General features: G+C 44.4%; 1 protein-coding gene across 13 annotated transcripts in view; it reads right to left on the reverse strand.

The window, feature by feature from the left end:
* The window catches only part of nab (NGFI-A-binding protein homolog), an 844,405-nt gene that overhangs the window by 40,818 nt on the left and 781,557 nt on the right, over nt 1-22,030 (reverse strand). For all 13 annotated transcript variants that reach the window (XM_071666139.1, XM_071666138.1, XM_071666146.1 and 10 more), the window contains 3 exons: nt 20,738-20,871; nt 20,149-20,260; nt 18,287-18,468 (listed from right to left, as the gene is read on the reverse strand). In XM_071666139.1, the coding sequence (XP_071522240.1) occupies nt 18,287-18,468; nt 20,149-20,260; nt 20,738-20,871 (428 nt within the window). The remainder of the gene's footprint in view (nt 1-18,286; nt 18,469-20,148; nt 20,261-20,737; nt 20,872-22,030) is intronic.

A 22,030-nucleotide genomic window follows, 5' to 3' on the forward strand; every position in this document is an offset into this window, starting at 1 on the left:
ATGACCACCGTGATCGCTCGCTCGCTCGCTCGCGCGTGCACAAGTGCTCACGCCCGTGCAGGCACGCCCGTGCAGGCCTCCCGGTACCGTCTGGCCGGCACACACGACAATGTGCTGTATTACACCAGTCGTTATGGGTGGGAATCCTCCATCCTGGCCAGACGGATTGTCTCTTTCTTGTTCCCAGGATAGACTGATTGTCCCTTAACCCCCCCCCCCTCATCCACCCCCCCTCCTTCACCCCATACCCCCTTTTTTTTCCTAAGTCTCCCTCTCACCCCCCCACACCCACACCCCCATTTTTTCCCTCTTGTTGCATTCCCTCAGACAAGATTAAAAGTTCAAGGACTTAGCGTGATATGAAGGACAATTGTCCTTTTGATATTTAGGATTCGAAGGTGTGTGTGTGTGTGTGTGTGTGTGTGTGTGTGTGTGTGTGTGTACCCGGGGTGGAGGGGGTTGTGGTTTGCCCATGGAAGGGTGTGGTGTGTGGTTATGGGCTGGCCGGGACGATCTGGGTTGTAAGATCCTCGGCCACCTAACCACAACCGGCTAACTACATCATTGGCTGGTTGTGGTTACTAACACCCCCCCCCCCCCCCCCCCCCCCCCCCGTAACGGAAGGGCCCTGCGCGACTCGTTGGCAATGAACTTTGACCCGCATGACGCGCCATGAGCCACAGTCACCCCAAAGGCCTGACCACCACGAGTCCCCCTCACACACGTCACATGATTTGCTCTCGCAGCCCACAGCAAGCCCTGGAGGATCACCATCAATCACCCCATCAGCTAGAAAGAAGGGGCCACTGCTCCATCAGGACCCCCCCTCCCCTCCCTCTCACCCCCACATCTTCACTCCCTCTAGAGCGCCCCCTTCTTTCCTCTCTCCCGCTATGGACATCATCCACACTAGGTGCATAACATTTTAAAAAAAAAAGATGTTTTGGGACATGTAACCTTACCACAGAAGCAGCTGACCTTTGACCCGCTGACCCACTAACATCGGCAGAGGGCCATCCCTTGGCCAAGGATACGGTCAAAAGATATATACATGTACCGGACATGACTGGTGAGAAGTACAGAGTGACGTATTAATGTTGACAACATCGTGAAACAAGACATTACTTAGCGAAGCTATATGAATGGCGAGACCTGGGCAAGACCTTCCAGTAATTATATATATATATATATATATATATATATATATATATATATATATATATATTCGATCCATAAAGACAACACACAAAACTGTCCTTTGCTACATCACAGGTAACAAGAATATCATTTCTCAGCCACAATATATCAACTATTAAAATTTAAGAAAAATTTGTTATTTGTACTTTTCTTTTTTTCTAGACGACGCGAGCCCCGACAAACCACATTTAAAATCAGATAAAAATTCCAACAAATAAAGAATAGATCCATGATATTTTTTTCTCGTCACTCATGAAATAAACACAACGAAAAAAAAAAAATATATAGACTCGATACATAAAGATATTTTCTCTGAAAAAAAAAACCGGACCTCGCGTACGTGGATCTCAGGGGAGAAAAAAAATTTCCAAAAATTGGAAATAATTTCGACTCCTGGTAATTTCCTCACGTTGAGGCGGAGGTCAGAGATAATGACACAAAGTTCGAGGAGAGATTATGTGACACCAACGTGCGTCATTTCCATCAGCAGCAGAGTGGAAGATTGAGATAAGCTCTTATCATAACAGCGATATAGGGGAAGACTACCCTAGCATATTCAACACACGTAGATAATGTTAACATAATGATGTTCATCATATATGAATAAATAATTTATAGTTCAAGGTCAGCTTATCTGAACTAATTACAGTACTATATATGTACCTATGTCAGCTTCACTATGGTTTCCAATCACGCTTTCCTACAGACTTTCCTTGTCGGTATACAAGCGTGTTCTTTCTGTGCCACACCGTGCGTTCCTTCAGAGCTTTTTCCGACTGGCTGCTGAGTCTGAAGTATGCAAGGGGAATACCATGGGACTGTATAGGAGCATGTGGGAACACACGGGATTACCTGACTGTTCATGGAAGCGCATGGTAGCGGAGGACATCAGAAGCCCTGTCGTATGTATGTATGATCGCAGTTTTCCCCCCAACGTTCTATAGATCTTGACTGCGTCAGGAAAAGTGGTGAACCCACGTTTGAACTGCATCTTCCCCATCACTTCACGTCCTTGATACCTGGTCATTGTATTACTACGTGAACATGGAGATGAGTGACAGTAATTACCACGTGACCTGAGAACTCCTTTCAGATCACGTGGTTCCCCCGCTTGTTAAACGCGAGGGTCCCAGAAATACACCATGTGGTACCCCCGCTTGTTAAACGTAAATGGGTCTTAGAAAACAACATTGTGGTACCCCTGCTTGTTAAACGTAAATGGGTCTTAGAAATCAACCTTGTGGTACCCCCTCAGTTGTCACAATGCGCCAGGTGGATGCTTCGCGTTCGACACCACTCCTCGTTTTCTGTTCGACATGTCAGTTGGCGATCCATGGGTAAGACTCGATGTCCTGCACCGGGCGAATGAGGAGGACGGGGTCGTCTCCGGGGTCTCGGGGGGGGGGGGTCTCCGGGGTGTGGTGTAGCGTTTTCCGTGGCATTGGAGGGAGGGGGGAGGGGGGGGTATGAGGTTGTCCGGGGGTGGAGGGGTGTCCTGGCGTGAGGGTGGGTTGGGCTGAGGGTGGGTCCTTGGCGTATGGTGGGGAGGGGGAGGAGGGGGGGACTAACTAGATAGCTACCAGCGCCAAATGATAATAATAATAATAAACATCTGTGTTCTGCCTCACTCACGCAAGAGCGACACAAACGCCACACGAAAGCCTTCTTCTATAAACACATCAAAGATTCACTAAATAAAACCGTCCTTACAGAATGAGAATCTACCACAGAATAAATGTATTCTTTAACTTCACGGGCCGCCCAGGGTCGAGCGCACAGGTTTGAATCCTAGTTGCGCGGAAGTCGGTCCACAGTCAACCCAGCTGTTCATCCTTACCTACGGGGGGGTTGGTCGATAAAACGGGTGCCTGGTGTAAGGCGGAGTTAATACATCACTCATAATCTATTAACGATGTCTACCTTAACCCTCTCAACGGCACGGCACCGTCCGTCCGTTCCTGGCGCTACCTCGCTAATGCGGGAAAGAAGGCGAGGAGGAAGAAAACTTCGACTACATTCTTGTCCAGCAATATCTCTGTATTCATTGACCTATACTATTTTTCTTTATCTTCTTTTGCATCTTGTGTTAACTAATGTCATACATCTAAACTGTGAAACTATATAAATTTACGGACAAAACCATATAGAGATATACAGGTAGACAGATAGATAGACAGATGGATAGATGTCATTTGTGGTAATATTCTAATGATCTTTCTCAAAGTTCCCTTATAAACCATTTCATTTATAAGGTCGGATGTAGTAATTACTGTACTGTGCACAAGACTGAGCTGCTGTCACACCGATATCGTCTCTATGAACTAAATATGTGAAGGCAATTATAATAATGATAATAATAATAATAATAATGATAACAATAATAATAATGATAATGATAATAATAATAATAATAATAATAATAATAAAAATAATAATAATAATAATAGTAATAATAATAATAATAATAATAATAATCGTAATAATAATAATGATACTAACAATGATAATAACATTGATAACAATAATGATAATAATAATAATAATGATGATAATGATAATAATAAAAAATAACAATTATAACAAAAATGATGATACTACTACTACCACTAATAATAATAATAATAATAATAATAATAATAATAATGATAATAATAATAATAATTCTCGTTCGTAAACAAGCCTCATACAACAGTTGTAACAATCTCCCTGCTCGCCACCACTATACATACACAAGTTATCCTAGTCTTCCCACAAGCAAATGAAACACATAACCAATGAAGATGTTGTTTAACGACAGAACTACTTGACGAAGACGATCAGTATAACTGCCAGACCGACCCAACCTTGTGTGACCATGTCCACACATTCCCACCCTCGGCCCAGACCAACTTACTCCCTCCCCCAGGGAGACCTACTCCAGGTCACAGTTCAAAGGTCGGTGGTTATCCTCCCTTAAATCAGAAACTCAAGTGATCTCATAGAATATCATATATATATATATATATATATATATATATATATATATATATATATATATATATATATATATATATATATATATAAAGTTTTCTTTAAATACGACACGTAAAGTTGAGATCATTGTAATATCAAAGTATCAATTAAAACTTTAAGTACAATATGGAAAGAAAAAAATCTATTAAAAAGTAATTCAAGTACTACAATAAACCATGAGACACATTAACGGTACAAGGGAATAAACATCAATAATATAAACAAATCAACAACTATTATGTTATAACTCCGGGTCGTGTAAAGTAGAGCGAGCAACACTTCTGTACTTCCAAAGTTTTTTTTCGTAGTTTTCTAATCAAAATCTCACGGTAAAAATATATATACATAGTTACATTACCGGATACTCTGGCTAATGTTGTCGCCCAATGCAAAAATCCCGTGAGGTTATATTTATAAAATCCCGAGTTGTGAGTCAACTCTCTCCTACGTTATCTTACACACACACGGACACACACACGGACACACAGACACACACACACACGCATGCGCATTAAACGCACGTGAAGTATAAATTCCCGCCACAGCTTTTCTAAAAGGACGACGGGAATTTCAAGAAATTCGCCGGTGTTAGAAATCCCAAAAACTGTAATGATACATTCGTACCTACGAATTTGGCCCTGTGATCTATCTAACCCACCCCCACACACACACCACCCCACACCACCACATTACAGGACAGAGCGAGACAAAGGGATCACGAAAGTCCCTTCACAACAAACTAGACAAAGAGGACACGTTTGCTAGTAGTATCCTTCCTAGAAATAGGAGGGAGGGGCGCGTCGCGCCGGTTCTGACAGACGCCAGCGAGGAGAAATATGTCGTCGGTTGGTTTTCGGGGGAGGAGGAGCGGGGAGGGACGAAGCCACAGCCTGCAGGACGTATCCCGGCGCCATAGAAAACGGGACCTAAATCAACAACGCCCATAAAAAGTTGGGCAAACAGAGACGGCGCTGGACGCTGGGTGTCTGTGCGTGTGTGTGTGTGTGTATATATATTTTTTTCTAACCCTCATCTCTTCTTAGCTCTTGCTCGGACCGCTGTCTGCTCCCTGGACAATGTATATGGCTGCCTTACAAAATAATATTTATGTAATTTTTTTTATCACCATTAAATTCATTTATTTTTTTTTTTTTGGTCCTTTCGTAATCTACAACAACAATAACAATATTTTTCTTAAGATTATTTTCTGCTTGGTGGTCAAATAACTTGACCTTGAAGGCCATTTAATGACCCGTGACAGCCGAGGGGCTTTAAAAGCCTTAACATACAACCAAATAAAACTAGGAAATACAATATTTTTGTTGTATAATGAGGAAAAACAGATCAGTTGAAATACAACAGCCACAACTATTATCGTCATCAAGAGATACACAGACAGAGACGGTTGTTATGTTAGAATCATTGTGAACATTTGTATCAAGTTATTTCAATAATTGATTATGTCTAAACATACGACTCAGAGAATTGGGTCGTTTATATCATGAGCCCGTGGAACACGACGGTACGACCCTCTAACACGACGGTACGACCCTAAGGTAAGTGGTGAAGGTCAGACGACCATCATACCCAGCAGGGGTCGTACTGTCGTTTGTACAAGAGATTGAATATTTACGTGTTTATATATATATATATATATATATATATATATATATATATATATATATATATATATATATATATATATATATATATATATATATTCCTATGAGTCCACGGGGAAAATGAAACACGATAAGTTCTCAAGTGCACTTACGTGTAATTATCACATCATCAGGAGAGACACAAGAGGGAAATATAACTGTCAGTTGATATCCATCGAAGAGACGAAGCTAGCACGCCATTTGGTAAACCAAATATATATATATATATATATATATATATATATATATATATATATATATATATATATATATATATAAGCGAACACTGCCTGTGGTGCTATGTACACTGACGGTCGTAGAGAGAGAGAGAGAGAGAGAGAGAGAGAGAGAGAGAGAGAGAGAGGAGAAGTTAGGTGATCGTACTGATGTACTGATGTCTGTTTAACCTCTGGTATGTATGAAGGACGTTGACAAGCTGTGAGTGTGTGTTGGGGGGGGGGGGGGGGGCATGGGGGTGAAGCCCACGTTCAAAGAAAGAAAAGATCTTCGCAAATCAAAATATATGATTTGCACGTTTTCTGCAGTTCAGAACATTTCACCACGATTTCAGAGGCAATAAATGAATAGATGAATGAATAAATGAATAGATAAATCACAGTTTTTTTTTTTGATTGAAATTCTTTGATTCGTAAGAGATGAGTGAGCCGGCTCTTTGGGCTCTGCCTAAATCAACTACCTGGGTCATTAATGAGGTCGTTAGCGTCAAACAACTGTTAGTTAACTTACCAATAGGAAAAAAGTAACTAATTTAACACCTTCATGTGTTAATTCCAAGACCACATACGCTCTCATTATGCATCGTACAAAGCTGTGTGATGACTTAATTACCCTAGAGTATTAATCATCTTATATTGCTAAAAAAAGACATGAAAACTTTTAGAACAGAAAAATCCTGATATTGAAATTCTTTTGTCGATTACCGGGGTAAATATATGTGAAGGCATTACATGATGATGATAACCAGGGGTAAATATATGTGAAGGCATCACATGATGATGATAACCAGGGGTAAATATATGTGAAGGCATCACATGATGATGATAACCCGGGGTAAATATATGTGAAGGCATCACATGATGATGATAACCCGGGGTAAATATATGTGAAGGCATCACATGATGATGATAACCGGGGTAAATATATGTGAAGGCATCACATGATGATGACAACATCACAATGAATATGCGAAACTTCATGGTGATTATAATCACATAATATGTGGCTTCATCATTCAAGGTGGGCAAATTACACCACTGCCGATGAATGGGTCGAGTCGGGGCAAATTATATTATTATTCGCGAATATGTAACATTGTGACGCTTTGACGTAGAAACTCCGGGTTCAGGGATATGAGTGAACATGGATTTGCTGGGATTACCTGCCTGCCCTCTGTGTGTGTGTGTGTGTGTGTGTGTGTGTGTGTGTGACTAGAAAAGTAATATATATATATATATACACACACACACACACACACACACACACACATATATATATATATATATATATATATATATATATATATATATATATATATATATATATATATATATATATATTATGATTCTCAACCATCATTTTTCTGATTTTGGACAGAAAAAGAAATTATTTCGATACAGAGAGAGAGAGAGAGAGAGAGAGAGAGAGAGAGTATCACTCAGATACAGCAGCAGCAGCAACAGGGAGGAGGAGGTGAATGAAGAAAGCAGGGAGGATGACGGGTTGAATGAAGAAAGCAGGGAGTAGGAGTGAATGAAGAAAGCAGGGAGGAGGAGGGGGTGAATGAAGAAAGCAGGGAGGATGACGGGTTGAATGAAGAAAGCAGGGAGTAGGAGTGAATGAAGAAAGCAGGGAGGAGGAGGGGGTGAATGAAGAAAGCAGGAAGGAGGAGGGGGTGAATGAAGAAAGCAGGGAGGATGGGGGGCAAATGAAGGAAGCAGGCAGAAGGAAAAGATTGAAAATGGTCTGCGTAGGTTGGCAAGGCCGTCCGTCGAAGGGGGGAGGGAAGGGGGTGGAGGGAAGGGGGAGGCGATCGACGTCGAGCAAATAGATGGTTTAGAGAACTTGATTTATGGGCCCCACTGGCCTGTGTGGGGGGGAGGGGGGAGTGGTTTACATGACCCCCCCTCACCCCATCCCACAACCCACCCTAACCCCCACCCCTCCCGGGGAAGGGGGTCATGGACCTACCACTCCCCTCCCCTTCCCCCATCCCCCCTACCAGACCATTGATATGTCTGTGTCGAGGGGAGGGAAAGCGGGAGGGGGGAGGGGGGCCGGGAATCCCCCCTCCTTTCTCTCCCCTCCACCTCGCCTGGATGACCTAGATTAATTACGCCTTACAGGGAGTGGATGAACGAGACGGATGAGCCGTAACAGACTTCGGGTTCGTTACGAAGTGGATGACTCCCAGAGAGGCTTGTGGAGAGGTGGATGAATGCTGTGAAACTCATGGAGGTGGATGACGTACTTTGTATGTGGATGAGGTGGATGAGTAGGCAGATCTAAGGATGTGTATGAGGTGGATGATTATGTCTGTCAATTCGCCGTGCTGGTTGAGTTATATATGTTGACTTAGTGCGTCAGTACAGACTTATCTTCATCCATGTGGATGAATCAAATGACCCACTACCTTAGGTGAGGTGAATGAATAAGTAGGCATGAATCACGTGGATGAGTCTGTAGCAAATGGATGAAGAAGACGTAGTTGGCCATGAAGACAAGGGAGCGAGGTGGATGATAAGCGTGTGGATGACCATACAATCCTGCGAACGTGAGATGGATGATACCTCCATCCTGTGGACGTGAAGTGGATGATGACGCGAAGCGCATTTTCAAATCGCACACCAAATTGATCCAGGCACATAATTAACCACCCCCCCCCCCCTCTTAATTAAGCACTACGGTATGAACTCCCGAGTTTAATGACCCTGGTCATTGTGCCTAAGGGTCGTACAGTCGCGCTTAAAAGGTCGTGAGGTCGTACACAAGGGTCGGCAAGTCAAGTGTTTAACAAGGTCGTACCACTGTGATTGGCCGGGTCGTGCGGTCGTATCGTTCTAACCAGGTAGTTGAAGGAAGGCACCCACCCCACTTCCTCCCTGTGGACTGAATTATAATGATAATTTCCTGCTATACAATCAAACTGAACTATAGCTTCAGCGGCTCCTAACCTGATATACCCAGCTCTTATATCAATCCCTTCACAAACTCTCTTCCCCAGGTGTATAGTATATGATATATAATGATTCTCTTTAAATATCTTTCCTGAAATAAACCTAATACTTTGTCAACCTATATCCCCCCCCCCTTTTTTTTTTTTTCCAAAAGAAGGAACAGAGAAAGGGGCCAGGTGAGGATATTCCCTCAAAGGTCCAGTCCTCTGTTCTTAACGCTATTTCGCTAACGCGGGAAATGGCGAATAGTATGAAAGAAATATATATATATATATATATATATATATATATATATATATATATATATATATATATATATATATATATCACCAACATTTAAAGAAAACAGTTTGTGCAGTCGAATTTCGCGCCATAATGACAGTCGTCCATGACCCCAGTACCGTACACGTAACCCTCCTGTATTATCACACGTGGCAACGCTCAAAGACGTCAAAATTCGTTTGAAATGAAATAGATTTTGATATTGTCGATGATAACCGGACTTAATTAATTACTAATTAATGATTCTATGTCTGTCCGTTGACGAATGATACGAAATGTTTACAACACAATGCATGGGATATGGTTTGTGCAGTCCAGCCTCGTGCACATCTAACATTCAATAATCAAATATTATCCAACAACTGTTATCAGCAGAGCTTTAGATAACCAATCTAAGGCGCTACAGTAATTATCAATAATTTATCCCCGTCACTAATTTATATGAGTTTCCATTCATTATAAATACATTATTTTACATCATTACTCATTCTTTCATAAGCATAATTGTATTTTTCCATTTCTCTCCTTAACCAAACGGAAGCGTCTTTCCCTGACCAATTGTTGTACCCGGGCGCCCAGTCTTATGCGGCCTGGGTCTTTCCCACTAATAAAGAAAGATGATAAAAAATAATAATGATAACGACGCAAGAGCAATGAGGTTAAGATGGGTGGCGTCGGTGTGTGTGTGTGTGTGTGTGTGTGTGTGTGTGTTGTGTGTGTGTGTATGTGTGTGTGTGTATGTGTGTGTGTGTGTGTGTGTGTGTGTGTGTGTGTAGCCTCGTAACCCCACATGATCATGAGTGATCGCCACATTACGACACCCACTGTCTCCGTGGTTGCCGACCCTGCTGGCCATGTTTGATCAGCACAACGTCTCTAAATGGCGTTATTAATGATGTACTGGGGGGGGAGGGGGGCGCCAAGCGGCCATCTCCCCCTCCCCGCGACGCGCACCCTCCACCCACCCAACCCCTTTTTCCCCGTTTTTTTCCCTTCCCCTTACCCTCCCCCCCCCCACGTCTTTCCCTCCAAGCCCCCCTTTATTTTCTCGTCCTTTTATTCCCCCCCCCCTTACACCCACCCCCCTCCCCCTGCCGGAGCTCAGGTCTTTTGAAAATGGGAAGATTAAATTAATGATGTGCAGTATTGAGCTGGTGCGTTGTAAATGGGCAGCGTTTGATTGATGGGAAAAGGGAGGGGGGATGGAGGAGGGGGGTGTAGGGGGTAGAGGGAAGGGGTAGGGGAATGACGGGGGTAGGGGGATGACGTGGGTAGGGGGATGACGTGGGTAGGGGGATGACGTGGGTAAGGGGGATGACGTGGGTAGGGGGATGACGTGGGTAGGGGGGATGACGTGGGTAGGGGGATGACGTGGGTAGGGGGATGACGTGGGTAGGGGGATGACGTGGGTCGGGGGGATGACTGGGGTAGGGGGGAGGGGGGTGTTGATGAAGTGCCTCAACGTATGCATGTTGTTTACGTCAGATTTAAGAGCGTTTAAGTAAATTCCTCCTTGTTGTCTGCACAGGAATATATATATATATATATATATATATATATATATATATATATATATATATATATATACACATGGTTAGTGTGTGTGGGGCGTCTGATCCCAGAACTTGTGCATCACTATAAAAAAATATAAAATCACAACAGTTGTGAGTTATGGAGGACTATTAACGGTTTAAGATAAGTACTAGCGCTCCGGGATTAGTTTGAAATATCTTCAGTAATATCATCATTCAAAAGCTTCATTTTGAAGGTTTGGATATCTTAAGTGATATCTTAAAGTGTTATCGTAATTAAAAGCTTTAATCTAAATTACCACAAGAAACCTGGCGACGTTTAAAAAAATATACATATTATAATAAAAGATTAAAATCTACACATGTGTGTGTGTGTGTGAGTCTGTGTGTGTGTGTGTGTGTGTGTGTGAGTGTGTGTGTGTGTGTGTGTGTGAGTCTGTGTGTGTGTGTGTGTGAGTGTGTGTGTGTGTGTGTGTGTGTGTGCTTCATAATTCTGACCTATGATAGATATCGACACACAATAACAACCTCCAGGATGGTTAAGTGGTTGTTCATCACGTACAATATTGCTGGGCTTGTGATCAAGGTCCGGGTTATAGACCTAACCCTCCCGCTCCAAGCAAGCAAGCACACACACACACACACACACACACCTGCTGTCTGGAATTATCTCCCGACGCAACGTATAATTCCCGCGAAATCTATCTCTCACTCTCTCCTCCCCCCCCTCCCGGCCGCACCCCCCTCGGGGGGGGGGGGGGAACAGCCAATCCGCGTCGTCTGACGAGGGTTTATCAGACAGTAATGGCTACGATCCCCAGCCTTATTGAATTAATGATAAGAGAGTTAGTGAACTAGTTCACTAACTCTCTCTCTCTCTCTCTCTCTCTCTCTCTCTCTCTCTCTCTCTCTCTACTGCGTCTAGGATATCTCTAGGAGATCTCGGAAAGCAAAAATGGGTATGTTTGAAGGAATAGTGGTTCCAACAATGTTGTGTGATTGCGAGGCGTGGGCTATGGATAGAGCTCTTTGTGCGCAGGAGGATGGATGTGCTGGAAATGAGATGTTTGAGGACAATGTGTGGTGTGAGGTGGTTTGATCGAGTAAGTAACGTAAGGGTAAGAGAGATGTGTGGAAATAAAAAGAGCGTGGTTGAGAGAGCAGAAGAGGGTGTTTTGAAATGGTTTGGGCACATGGAGAGAATGAGTGAGGAAAGATTGACCAAGAGGATATATGTGTCAGAGGTGGAGGGAACGAGGAGAAGTGGGAGACCAAATTGGAGGTGGAAAGATGGAGTGAAAAAGATTTTGTGTGATCGGGGCCTGAACATGCAGGAGGGTGAAAGGCGTGCAAGGAATAGAGTGAATTGGATCGATGTGGTATACCGGGGTCGACGTGCTGTCAATGGATTGAACCAGGGCATGTGAAGCGTCCGGGGCAAACCATGAAAAGTTGTGTGTTGCCTGGATGTGGAAAGGGAGCTGTGGTTTCGGTGCATTATTACATGACAGCTAGAGACTGAGTGTGAACGAATGGGGCCTTTGTTGTCTTTTCCTAGCGCTACCTCGCACACATGAGGGGGAGGGGGTTGTTATTCCATGTGTGGCGAGGTGGCGATGGGAATAAATAAAGGCAGACAGTATGAATTATGTACATGTGTATATATGTATATGTCTGTGTGTGTATATATATGTATACATTGAGATGTATAGGTATGTATATTTGCGTGTGTGGACGTGTATGTATATACATGTGTATGTAGGTGGGGTGGGCCATTCTTTCGTCTGTTTCCTTGCGCTACCTTGCTAACGCGGGAGACAGCGACAAAGCAAAATAAATAAAATATATATATATATATATATATATATATATATATATATATATATATACACCCGTCCACGCTCCCCCCTAACCTCGGGTGGTAGGGGGGGGGGTACCCGCGCGCGCGCGTCCCCCCCCCCCCCCCCCCCCCCCACACCACCACAAGCAGCCGTGCAAAATCTGCCAAGACAATGTCAAAGTCCATAAATCCCTCGATGCTACATTAGACTTAAATCTCCTTAATCGCCGCCATTTTAAATCCATTTACACTCTTAAGTCCGGAGGGGGGGGGGGTGGGGGGGGGGGAGGATTATTTACACGGTAAACACGGCGTAATTTCGAGCTTATCGCCGAGCATCTGGGCCAAAAGTATGACATGCAACCATAAAACCCGTGTTTAAAGGAGGATATATCAGGGTCGGGCTGACGATGTTACCGTGGGGGGGGGGGGGGGGGGGGGAGATTTCCGTGCCGTCCGTCCATGCGTCCGTCCGTCGTACTCCCACCACAACCACGGAACTAAAACCTGACGCAGCCGTTGTACATCACAAGAACGAGGCCGAGAGGCGAGAGAGAGAGAGAGAGGTTGTACACTCTACAACCCTCCTCTCTCCTTCTCTCTCTCTCTCTCTCTCTCTCTCTCTCTCTCTCTCTCTCTCTCTCTCAGCCCCGCCCGAGTTATATTTTGGTCCAATTTACGTTTATGCGCCTCTTGGACATTTATAGCCGGAAATGAATACACCTCACACGTGAAATATAAGGTCGTATGCAAATAAGGTTCTTTATCATGGCAAAAAAAAAAAAAGAAGAAAAAATCGTGGCACTCTGGCTTGGTACGTGACGTGGCCTGGGGTCGCCGTGGCTAGCGTGCATATCTGTACGTCTGCCTGCTTGCTTGCCTGCTTGCTTGGTAGTTGGTCTGTCTACTTTCCTGTCTACTTGTCTGTTCGTCGGTCTGTCTCACAGCCGACCAACTCGCTTGCTTGCCTGGTCTGTCCGCGCCCGTCTACCTGTGCCTGTCTTGTTTCCCAGCCTGCCGTTCACACGACCAAGATTCACTCGCAGTCAATTAAACCCCCACACTGGCAGTTAGGCACTTCAGACCTGCCAACCACTGTGTCAGTTTAGGTCAGCCTGGCCTGACATGTTACACTTCACAACTGGCGTTAATAAGAGTTCCAAGTTCTTTCCTCCTATTTCTGACTATTACCATTAGTTCTACTCCCAGCTGCATAGAGAATGGGTCGCCTGTGTATATGTACGTGTATATATATATGCAGCCTCTTAACTTAGACACATCCTTAACCCATGTCCACTGTATTTACAGGAGGCAAAGGCTCTCGCACTTATAAAAGTGAGTCCCCCTTTTTTCCCCCCGTACATTTTCTCTTTGCACACTAGATTGACTTACCCACTCGGTCCTGCGTCTCTATTCTCACTACCTCTTGTTCTACATACAATGGCTTCCTTTGTACTAGGTTTCCCCCCCCCCTCCCTCCTCCCCACTACCCCTTCATCCAAATCATTCAATTCATTCATCTGGTAATTCTTCATCTGAAATACACCAAGGCTCCACTCTATCCCGAAGTCATTCATTCATTTCCTCTGGTACTTCTATTCATGATTCGGGAATATCTCAGGGTCTCATTCATCCTCACGCTGCATCTGTTCCTCTTTCACCTCTTCCCTCTATATCCTTGAACAACCTGTCCTGATCTATATAACATGATCGCCTTCAAAAACGAATACCATGTCGCCTGCCATACATTCTTATCAAACGTCATACCTTTCAAAAAGACGTTCGTCCATCCCAGTCATTTCTTCAAACCACATCCTCACTCTTTACGGTATTTATCCTCGCCAATCCAGCTGGATTATGAAGGCTGCCTAGCTCTACCACACAAACACACACACACGTACACATATTTCTCTTTCATCTACCTTGACCTGAAAAACCTTGGGTTTCACAGCGACACATCAGGAATACGATAACACCTTCGCTCAGGATACACACAGCTAAACACACTTGTATGTATATACAATTTTTTTCTTCTTATCATACCATTCGCCAGAGCTGTCGAGTCTTCTGCTAGTACTCGGCTCCTTCCCTGCGAGAGCCCAGCTCTCATCAACAGCTTGATACAACCCGTACTGAAACTGATCCCCAATCGCCTAAACTCAGGCAGATCCTCCAGTTCCTCCTCGTTTAGCAATACAATTTAAACTTGCAATTGTCTCATCTCCCACCATTTACCCTTACCCGCCCTCACAAATAACAAAATTCTTTCTGTTATCTTTATTCACACAGCCAGCATTCTGTCTGCCTCTAACATACATCATCGAACCCAGCCCACCACTAAAACCCAACTCCCCTTTGATTCAGCCAGCCACCAGCACGGCGCCATCTGCATACAAATACTGATGTTAACCTTAATTCTGTTCTCCCGGGACTTACCAGCAAAACGCTGTTTATATAATGTTACACGAGGCACCACACTGCGTGCTTCAGCTTCCTAGAGGCTTAGGGTAATCCGGAAAAAATGATGCATTTAGCTGTCAAAATTGCATCAGTTTTTCGCCTCTGAACAAATGTTCGATGAGCAACCTCACTCTTAAGCATTTCAGGCCAGGTCGCTCTCACAGCGCTATTATGGACGTACCCAGCAAACACCGAGGATAGCCAAGGGTAATGTGATATGACACACTTCAAGACCTGCTTGGTACTAAACACACTTAAAGCTCAAAAGTTACTCACATACTCTATGTTATTCAGGTACGTCCAACTGAGGTTCCTAATAGCATTCGAAAGTCTTTCTAGTACGCGACACACAATCCGAACCTCCAACACAATTGGCATCGAATAAAAAGATCTTCCTCATACGATATATACAGTCAAGATCTTCCCCATCTTTTCCTCTATGCATGATCTTACTATTTGTATAAATATACATGTCTAGTTTTATACATCCTCATCACTTCCTAAAAACCTCCTCGTTCCTCACCCAAAAGCTATGGTTAATACAGTCAATCCCTTATCCCTAACATACGCCTTAACCATCTACGCAAAGATTAACTTGTCTTTTCGTAGTCATTCTTACGCTTACGTTTACTCCCTCTCTCCATCTGCGTAACTCCTGCTCCTGTCTGGTCATCGAGGCATCTGGACCACAACTTTTCCAGTGCTTCCAGACACGCTTTCCAGATTTCCAGACACACTTTCCCCAGCTCAGTCTAGACTAAACACCGCACTTCACCCTCTCCCTCACCACTCCATCTATCTATACCACCTCCTCTTACTCCCAGGTCCTCTTCTCTCCCATCTTTCCCTCTTTTCTTACCGTTAACCCCTACGGTGGCGATCAACACATCTCGTTCACCATCAGCCTCCAGCCTCTACCCCCCATCTCTCTCAAACACACACAATGTCTCCACCGTTGCAAGCAACGCTCGTGTTCTTGAATCAACCCGACGTAACTCTACGAAAACCCAGCAGGTCCGTCACGCCGACTCCGCAATCCACCACACAGACCTCGAGACGAATAGACGGAGAGAAAAAACGCGGTGAGAGAGAGAGAGAGAGAGAGAGAGAGAGAGAGAGAGAGAGAGAGAGAGAGAGAGAGAGAGAGAGAGAGAGAGAGAGAGAACAGACGATATTTCCCCTTCCTTTTCTCCAGGAGCTAAAGTTAACAACATCTTAAGTTGGTTACAACAATGGTAATAAACTTGCCAAGTTTTAGCATTATTCAAGTCGTGTTGTTAAGTCCCCGGAGAAGGATGTAACTTAAGAGCAGTGGTGGTGGTGGGGGGTTGAGGGTGTACGAGAAGAAGAGGAGGAGGAAGAGGAGGTGGAGGAAGAGGAGGAGGAGGAGTCAAGTCTGACTGACCAGGCAGGTCCACAGCTGACCGTGTCAACCTTAGCGGGAAGTGGGGGGAGTCGGGTCAGGTCAGGTCAGGTCAGGGGTCACATGCCGGGCAACACCATAAGTACAAGACGGTCGTATATATATATATATATATATATATATATATATATATATATATATATATATATATATATATATATATATATAAATATATATATATATATATAAAGTCACTTCACTCGGTCGAGTCGATCAACGCGAATCAAGTTCAGCCACGCAGGCAACCGAATCAAGTTGGGTGATTAAGTCCGGCAACAGTGTAAAGTTAGGGAACTATGGGGAGGGGGGGAGGGGAGATCCAGACACCAGGCGACACAGTCGAGGCGCACGAGCGAAAACAAAAGCAGTCGAATCTGACCTCGAATTCAAGCGAGATGGTCAGCTCACGCTGTCAGGTCGGTAACGGGGCAAGAGAGAGAGAGAGAGAGAGAGAGAGAGAGAGAGAGAGAGAGAGAGAGAGAGAGAGAGAGACATAAGACCTAACACCTGTGAAACAGATGGAGGAGGTCAAGCTTTAAGGTCAACCCGAGGTCAACTCTTGACAACCCGATGGTTGATGTACCCCATGTGGGGGGAGGGGGGGGGGGGCAGGGAATACCCTCTTAATCGACCATGCGAAACTCATTAATGGCCAGCGACACGACCTAACCATCGCTATCTTGGACACAACCATCTGTTTTCTAAGGCCTTCGTAGATATGACCATTAAAGGTGGACATGCTATAGTAGGAGGGAGGGAGAGACAAGGTGTGGAAGAGATGTCCCACGGCTTCCTCGCTTCGAGCGAAGGATGGATGGATCATAACGGTCAATCCTCGTGTGTCTGGTCGTCACAATGAAACAGCGGGAAGCAGCGGACGAGAGAGAGAGAGAGAGAGAGAGAGAGCTGTGGGGAGGTTGAAGGGGGGAAAAACATGAACCTATTTAGCCACAGTAACCGGGCCACGTTGGGTTCAGGCCCCCAGGTTAAGGTGCCGAACTGGCCCAGCGCCGCCGATCGCACCTGTACAGCCGTGCCCGACCTGAAAATGGTCCTCTCCCTCCCTGGACCTGTCTACGGCGAGGACTAGTCATGATGTAGCGTACTAGGTGTGTCTGTCTGTCTGTCTACATCACACACACACACACGTGTGCGCGCAACGTCGAGCCATCTTGAGGACCGAAGAATTGCATCCAGAAGGACGACTTCTGTGGATCTCCGAGGATCACTCTCTCTCTAACTCCAGATGAAGAAGCGGCCGATATCCTTCCTCATCTGTGAACATCAACAGAATCGCACTACAAATGCATCGGTCCGTCGGTCCGCGTCCGAACCAAACCCGTATACATACATACATATATATATATATATATATATATATATATATATATATATATATATATATATATGAATCGGCTAATTCGAAAGAACAACTCCCCACACCCAACAGACCCCAGTTACCACTACTCCTCCAAGTGGCAGATCCTACAACACAGCTGCCACTACTCCCACAAGTGGCACATCCTACAACACAGCTGCCACTACTCCCACAAGTGGCAGATCCTACAACACAGCTGCCACTCCTCCCACAAGTGGCAGATCCTATCCTCACAGGACCTCGAGGAAGCTTTGCATCCTACACACAACACATAGGACTCTGAGGGTGGAAGGAGGGAGGGACTCACTTGCGCTGGGCCTTGAGGAGTTCGTTCTGCTCGAGGGTGAGCTGCGAGTGTCGGGATTGGAGGGCGTCCATCTGCGAGGCCAGGGCAGTGACGTCACCATTGCCAGAGCTGAGGCTGGTTCGAACCTCCTCTGCTCGCTCGCTCATGTGTCGCAACTCCTCGCTGATGGCCTCCAGGCGCTCCTGTGGGGTGAGGGAGGGTGTCAGTGAGGGGTTGTGAGGGGTGATGGGTGAGGTTGGCGAGGGGTGGCAAGGTCGTGGTGACTGATATGTATGTCAGTGAGGGGTTGTGAGGGGTGATGGGTGAGGTTGGTGAGGGGTGGCAAGGTCGTGGTGACTGGATATAAATGTAGGATATAAACCTATAAATAGACGAAACAAAGAATCTTACAAAAAATATATAAAAAAAAAAAAATAATCAAGAATAAAGGAAAGGAGACTATTATTAACTTTTGTAAATCGCTGATATGAAATACACTTCTGTACAATTCTGTTATATAACAATGGGGGAAAAAGACGATTCATCTTAAATGACACATCTGAGCAAGTAAAATTATATTTTTGTGACAGCGAGAGACATCAACACTTCAAAGAAATATATAGAGAGATCTGTAATGATTATGATAATGATCATAATAATGATAATAATATTATTATTGTTATAGATAATAATAATAATGAAGATAGTAATAATAATAATAATAATAATAATGATGATGATGATAATAATAACATTCATAATAATGATAATAATCATAATAACAATATTAGCAACAATAAGAATATCAACAACCACACCCTTTCAAAGGACTCGACATTTCCCTGCCACAGGAGGTAGCGCAGCCACGGGTTTCAGGAGAACTTTAATACGGGGTCCTGGGTAAGAACACCAGGACTGTAACTATAGAGGAATAAAAGTAAAAAAAAAAAATACATGAGGAAGTGTATAAGAAACGGGTGAGCAGGAAGGTGACAGGCAGGAACACGGAGAATGCAAATCATGTTTGATATTTGCATATTGTTTATGTGATTCTCGAGTACATATCCTGTGTTTAAGGCTCTTAGTCTTAAATGAAATAATTGAAAGGTCAAAAATATAAATGATTAAAGAGATGAAAAACAGCTGAAAATGATTAAATAGCATGCTTTTGAGGACATGGTCATCACCTGGATTTTCACAACTGGGGCCGATCACAGCCATTGGGAACAACAGATGGGAGAGTGAGCGCCCAAGTTGAGTGGTGGAGGGGAGGAAAGAGACAACACAACGGCTCATCTGTGAGTAGCTGGCGCACGCAAGGAAGTAAAGTCACATGACTACGTGTTCGTGGTGTCACGCTCGTGTTCGTGGTGGCACGCGCGTGTTCGTGGTGTCACGCGCGTTTTCGTGGTGTCACGCGCGTGTTCGCGGTGTCACGCGCGTGTTCGTGGTGTCACGCGCGTGTTCGTGGTGTCACGCGCGTTCGTGGTGTCATGCACGTCTTCGTGGTGTCACTTGCGTCCTCGAGGTGTCACGCGCGTGTTCGTGGTGTCACGGACGTGTTCGTGGTGTCACGCGCGTGTTCGCGGTGTCACGCACGTGTTCGTGGTGTCACGCACGTGCGAGTGACATCCAATGACACCAATGTCAAGTTGGGTTGACGGGTATGGCTTCCATCCGGGGTGCGAACAGGGTCACAGCTTATGACGCGCATGCGTCATGACCCCCAGGAAGTTGAATTAAAGATGGCACCATGACAAATGACTGGCGCGAGAACACGTACTCCGACACGCGCACGTGGCACGAGGAGAACACACGTGCCACGTGCCGACTCACCTGCCCAGACGGTGCATGACCGTGTGACCTGTCACGTGTAAACTCACCTGTCTCTTTTTCCACTGTAGGTCATTCTTGAGGTCACCGGGGTCGTGACCCGAGTCTGCCCGCGATCGCTTGTTCTTGGGTTCGTCCTCCCGACCTACCACTGTCTGGGACCTGTGTGTAGCAAGACCACACAGACGTTAAAACAGACTCCGTTACCGGTCAACACATGTTGCATTTATATATTTACCTAACGTGTTGAAGAAGTAGACAGTAGACATTTAATATATATATATATATATATATATATATATATATATATATATATATATATATATATATATATATTCTTGAAGCTAGTTCACACGACCCGTAAATAACTATTAATCATGAGAGAGAGAGAGAGAGAGAGAGAGAGAGAGAGAGAGAGAGAGAGAGAGAGAGAGAGAGAGAGGCACACTAATTCATGACCCCCCCCCCCCCCCCCCAGGCCAAAGTATATACACGCTGGTTCCCCGCTGCCATCCATCATAATGCTAGGTGGGGGAAGACTACATTATCTATCGGGGTTAACTGGTTTTTACGGGTCGGGTGGTCAACACAGTGAGGATGGGCGGTCGTGAGGCACCGAACCGCGTCATGGGGGCTGACCTGGAATGACCCTTGGAGTACTGGTAGCCCGAGTCTCGCACGACCTGTCGTGCCAAGGGGAACAGTTCATCCCGCCGCGTAAGGAGCGCAGGCATGTACTTGCAGATCTGCGCGGCCGCCTCGTTCACAGACACCTGGAAGAAAACGGGACATGGGAGTATACAAGAAGAAAACGGGACATGGGAGTGTACAAGAAGAAAATATATACACAACCACAAGATAGACCTTTGACTCTATGATGACCAGGTTACCTGCCAGTCTATATTCTAACTACCGTTCTATTCTACACAGGTAAAGCTGGGAGAGGAGAGATAGGGAGGTGGGTCCCCCTCTGTCTCCCGGCCCATCCCTGGTCCCCGTCTTGCCTGCCTTCACCCACACACACACACACACACACACACACAGGCTGTTTGGTTTTCAGCCCACAGACACACAGACACAGAGACTCTTCATCATCCGTCACATGACACATGACAACACACACTTCACACCATTAACCCCCCCCACCCCCGCGCGGTGAGAAGTACGCGCTAGCCCAGCCTCCCCCCACCCCACTTTTTCTTTTGGCAAACTAACGTCTTAAGTAGTCGTTAAGTAGTCGTTAAGTAGGTCAGTCACTACTCTCTCTCTCTCTCTCTCTCTCTCTCTCCTGCCACAACAGATGGCTTGTGGGATTGAAGGCTGAAAGACACTCCCAAGGCCCGCTGAGAGAAATGAATGAAAAAAAAAGTACGTTGAAGTGCCCCACCTACATTCTCTGGCCGTGGATAAGGAAGAAAGAATGCTATTCTCCTAACTTGGAAACGCGAGGGAAAATGTGTCGATACATATACATTACATATACATATATACATATGCAAATTTTTTTTTTGACGATTTTCATTTCAGTAAACACCTGAACTGATGACCTATCAGTCCCACCTGGTCTGTGAAGCTATTAAGTACACTCACAGTGACATCGTTTGATGAGAACTGGTTTAAATATTCAACAATTCTAGTTTAAAGAAAAAAAAGGGATTCTAATTTTTTTTTTTGTCATGCGTTAGTATTAAACTCCCCATTTCTTCTTCATCTTCCTTTAAGTCTCATTCAGTCTGTTCTATACTGATGCCTTTATACATATATATATATGTATATATATATATATATATATATATATATATATATATATATATATATATATATATATATATATATATATATATACATATATATATATATATATATATATATATATATATATATATATATATATATACATATATATATATATATATATATATATATATATAT

Source organism: Panulirus ornatus, chromosome 10, assembly GCF_036320965.1.
Source record: "Panulirus ornatus isolate Po-2019 chromosome 10, ASM3632096v1, whole genome shotgun sequence".
NCBI classification, from domain to species: domain Eukaryota; kingdom Metazoa; phylum Arthropoda; class Malacostraca; order Decapoda; family Palinuridae; genus Panulirus; species Panulirus ornatus.